Source organism: Nuphar pumila, chromosome 14 (assembly GCF_984573655.1).
Source record: "Nuphar pumila chromosome 14, dmNupPumi1.hap1.1, whole genome shotgun sequence".
NCBI classification, from domain to species: Eukaryota; Viridiplantae; Streptophyta; class Magnoliopsida; order Nymphaeales; family Nymphaeaceae; genus Nuphar; species Nuphar pumila.
In genome coordinates, this window is record NC_143262.1 from 1,468,020 (window position 1) to 1,472,625 (window position 4,606).

At 37.3% G+C, this 4,606-nt stretch overlaps 1 protein-coding gene across 2 annotated transcripts; it reads right to left on the reverse strand.

The window, feature by feature from the left end:
• LOC149816024 (beta carbonic anhydrase 5, chloroplastic-like) lies at positions 1 to 2,591 on the reverse strand. 2 transcript variants are annotated; one of them, XM_089986724.1, is made up of 9 exons: positions 2,418 to 2,591; positions 2,281 to 2,309; positions 1,562 to 1,720; positions 1,424 to 1,472; positions 1,176 to 1,289; positions 966 to 1,019; positions 782 to 864; positions 494 to 596; positions 1 to 414 (listed from the first exon to the last, which is right to left on the reverse strand). In XM_089986724.1, the coding sequence occupies exons 1-9, from the start codon at positions 2,526 to 2,528 to the stop codon at positions 229 to 231; spliced, it is 888 nt and encodes a 295-aa protein (XP_089842850.1). In that variant the 5' UTR covers positions 2,529 to 2,591; the 3' UTR covers positions 1 to 228. The 2 variants fall into 2 exon arrangements, with proteins under 2 accessions (XP_089842850.1, XP_089842849.1); XM_089986723.1 differs by having other exon boundaries at positions 494 to 599.
• Between the last annotated feature and the right edge of the window lie 2,015 nt (positions 2,592 to 4,606).

Here is a 4,606-nt window from a genome sequence, read left to right on the forward strand (position 1 = left end):
AAACATTAACCAGTTAGATAGATATGCTAATTAAATGGCTTCAAATATCATTACAAGGATATTAAAAGGTTTAATATGACAAAAAGCTTATCAGAGGCAAATAGATGGCTCTTCTACTAGAACTGGAAGGCACTGTCAATCCGCATATGACTGGAAACCATCACCTGCTACAGTAAGAGCTTTATTGATGACCACACAATAAATTAATGTATTGGGCCTTATCAAGATTCAGAACCAAAAGCAGCGATCTTTTATGGCATAACTCTGTTTCCCCTTGTACTCGAGTGTCCACTTCTCGAAAGTGCAGCAAATAAAGTCATAATATCCACCATGGATCCTGAGCTTGCCTTCCTTCACCTTCCTCTCTATCCATGGATATGTCATCAGTCTCAGCAGTGACTGGTTGATTGATTCCTGAGACAAACCAAAGATAACCCATTTAACCTAGAGATGAATTCATGCAGAAACCACGGGCTCCCTTGAGACTGCCTACCTTCTCACAGTGTTTGCATTGTTGATCAAAGCTGAGACTGGATGCCTCAGCCACCGTGGCCGCCCGTGCACCTTTGCCCGTAACCACCCAATTCTTAATGAAACTACTGGAAATAAGAGATCAGATATTCGTGAGGATACAAACAAAAATGCTTGGTTATCTTTGAAAATGAGAGAAATTAAAGAGGACATCTGTAAGACAAAACATTAAGCCGTGCATCTTTTTTATGATGGCAAGGAAATGTTACTGATGAGGCAGCTTGAAAATTGAAATAAACAAGTTAGTTACCTTGAATGTCCATCATTTTGCATAGACATGAGGGCCCTAATTCCTCCACATCGGCTATGACCAATTACAAATATGTTCCCAACCTGTACTTGGAATGAAGTCATCAAACATGAAGAAAAGTGCAGATTCGCTGTGATAAAAAGAAGAAGCAATTAATAGCGGGAGAAGAGTAAAAGATCCTTACCTCGAGAGTATTCACAGCAAATTCAAGGGCTGCGTTAGTTTCAGATGGCCCGCTCTGCAGAAAACAAGAATATTACATAAAAATTCAATATATGAGAACATCTGTTCATAAACGGATGCCTTAGGTGCAAGGTATTGTAATTTAGAAGAAGGGAATAAAGATCTGTCAGAATCTAAAAAACCACCAAGCAAAAATTCAAGCAAACAGTACCTCAAATGGGGGGACCAAATTGGCAACATTTCGGATGGTAAATGCTTCACCAGGCTGAATTCCTAAGATCTTGGAAGGACAGACTCTGGAGTCCGCACATGCAATTACCATAAACTGCATCCAACCTTGTCATCTCAGAACGAATCCCCAACATTGTTCAGGTGATAAGATGAATAAAAACCCATCAAGAATGATTATTAGTGCGATGGAAAACATAGCCAGTGCTTAAAATTAGAATGTTTCATCACCTTCGGTGCTTGGGCTTCGGCAAGGTTTCCAAAATGGTCCAAGTTTTTCCTGTCCAAATATGCACATGTGGGTGGAAGTTGACTGATAAACCAAAGATCTCTTGAAACTCTCCTGAACTTTTTCTCACTACCACTTACAGAAATTGCTGGTTTTTGAAGGTTAGAAACCTATGCTTCATCTCCTCAAACAGATCCAACCCATCATGGCCCTTGGCGCTTTTGGGTTCAGAAACTGCAACTTCTTGGGTCAATACAGAAACCTCCCTTGAAGCCTTCAAACTCAATGAACCAACTCCACTGTAAACAAGCAAGCCTCTTCTAATCTCAATTGTATAAAATCAAAGACAAAAAAAATTTGGGCATTGCCAAATGGCAACTTCTGATTCTTCTGAACAAGTTAAATCGTTTCAGCTTTGACACAATACAACTTCTCAAGGAAGAAGAAATTGCAAAATATTGGATCGCGAAAAACATAAAATAAAAGCTTCTTTGCATAAACAGATCGTTCAAGATGATCCCTTTGAAGGCACAGGCACCACTTTGGGACCCAATTTCTCATTTCACCGGTCATTTACGAAGGTAACCAATTTCACAAACCAATTAGAGCTGCATCAAACAAGCTTCAATGCTGCTAATGATCACATGCAGATTAGACAAAACCCCATCCACGGAATCACAAATCTGTGGATCCCATCGAGCCCAAAACCATGTTCTGTGGGTATGCCCACAGAAGTTCCTATATCAAACGGGAAATGCCCCATCTTTGAGCGGCAGTTTGAACCACAAATTGACTGAAGTAACTAATTAGCTAACATAACGGGAAGAAATGAAACGAGAAATTGAAGTGTATGGCTTACAGCGAAGATCGAGGACCCAGATTAGAGATCTGCATCGCAAGAGTTAAGATGAGCATAGAAACCCATCAGTCAAAAAAACGATAGAAAAACAGACAATAAGAGACAAAAAAAAAAAAGGCGATCCCCTCGAAAACCACCTTGAGGGTGTCCGGTGGCCCATGAGAAGAAGAGGTGCGGGTGTAGTCGAAGGAAGAGGAGGGGTTGTCTCTTGGGAGCGAGGATGAAGACGAGAAAGCGGCAGCGGCCATAGGGAGGGGAATAAGGGAGAAGAAGAGTTGGGGGAGATTAGGATTACTTCTCGAGAATGGTAGTGTTGGGGGTGTTTTTCTGTGGCTCAGGGTGAACAAGCGTTCGTTTTTATCGTTGAAGGTGGCGGACAACACGAGGCCACCACCTGTTACACGTGTGGCCGCCTTGATCCCGCTCGTGCCACTAACAGAACTTGGTCAGACAAGTGGTTGGGAACTTGGCCAACTACAGCACCCTCACGGACCAAGAGCATCAATGTTCCTTCGGTTTTTGTAAGTAAAATTTTTGTTTCAGTCATGCCTGCACGTCGCACACCGGGAAAATGGGCCAAAAGTGTGTGTCCATGAACATAGATGGATATTCTCATTTCCTACATTAAATACCAATTTTTCACAGAAAAAACAAAGAAAGAATTTGTATCGGAAAATTAGAACATGATTCTTGCTAAAAACACATCTACAAGGATTCGTTAAGTAAATAGTACCTGCAATCATGAATTTAGACTACTGCTTACGGTACTCTCAAGTGTAATAAAGATAAGCCCCATGTGCATATCCAAAATATTTTGGGGACTCGTATGCTGGAGTGATTGATAGGCTCTGTTTACAGTCAGAGACCATGGAAACATTACAGTAGTGGCAATGTTGCACGCAATGGGAAGTTAGGATCAAGCCATGGACACGATGCTGCTATGTGTAAAAAAATTATAAGCAACTTGGAATTGAAAAAAAAGACAGAATAAGTTGAGAAAGTGTAATCTATCTTTACACATAGTCAGGGAATATATATATATATATATTAGTAATGATAAGGTGCTCCGGGAGTACCTACGCTAAAAGATTTAGATTTTCAAAAAAATTAATTTTTTTTTGTTGATCAGACCTTGTTTGTAGATATGATCTATAAGCATTATTTAGTAGAAAACAAATTGTGGATCATGTGATTATAACATACATGGATGTTTTTTAAGACCTTTAAAAATCAATGGCTCACAATGTAACAAATTTTATGACTTAAAATATCTTATTTTTATGTAAAAAAAAACGTGATTTCTATCAAATAAACTATGTTGAGTACATTAATAAGGTTTAATGAGAAGATACTACCTACAACCATGATTCTTAATATGTGGAAATAGGTACTCCCAGCATTACTTTATATATATATATATATATATCGATAGATAGATATATATATAGAGAGAGAGGACTATGCTGCCTCCTTTTTAGTTAGGTCGCGTTTAGGGCTCTCAAAAAATAATAGTTTTGTGTTTTATGTTAGATCTAAACCATTAAATGTGTTTACATTGCTTATTTATTAAGAAACAAGCTTCTATCCAACTAGATTTGGTAAAAAAAATATGAATATTTTATCATCAAATTTTATTATAATATCAACCATTAATTTTTTGTTATTCTTTAAAATACAAATCTAAATGTAAAGATACATGATAAAAATATGTTTTCTATCGATTAAACAATGATAAGGACATGTAACAATTCAAATCTAGTATAAAACACAAAACTATGATTTTTTAGGGTTCTAATGTTGACGGAACAAAAAAAGGGACAACATAATCCTCAAGTTTATTTGATGGACATCTTTGCCATGGGCCTATTTCTTTAATAGGCTAGTGCGGTGCGATAATCCTTTTTTACCGCCCTAAGCTTTTCGATCGCTCGCTTATCACTGCAAAACTTTGATAATAGAGAGTGCAAGAGAACAAAAAAAAATAGAGAAAGAAAAATTGCAATCACTTGAAAGTAATCATAACGAAGGTGAACAAAAAAAACCTTAACACATTTGCATTCATTTACAATTTTGCCCGCAAACTCGTTACAGTTCAAATCTATGGATTAACCCTTCAAGGTATTGATCAACCAAAACCAAAGTGCAAAGGTAACCCAAAAAAAGTTACAAGTGTCTCAACACTTACATAACTCTAGACACAACGAAACAAAGTAGGTCATGGAGAATAATCACATGTATAGATGTGTTTATCATTGCTTATTCACTAAAAACCATGTTAGGAATTGAATCAATTTAACAAATTTTTTTTATTTTTAGTTAAATTTTT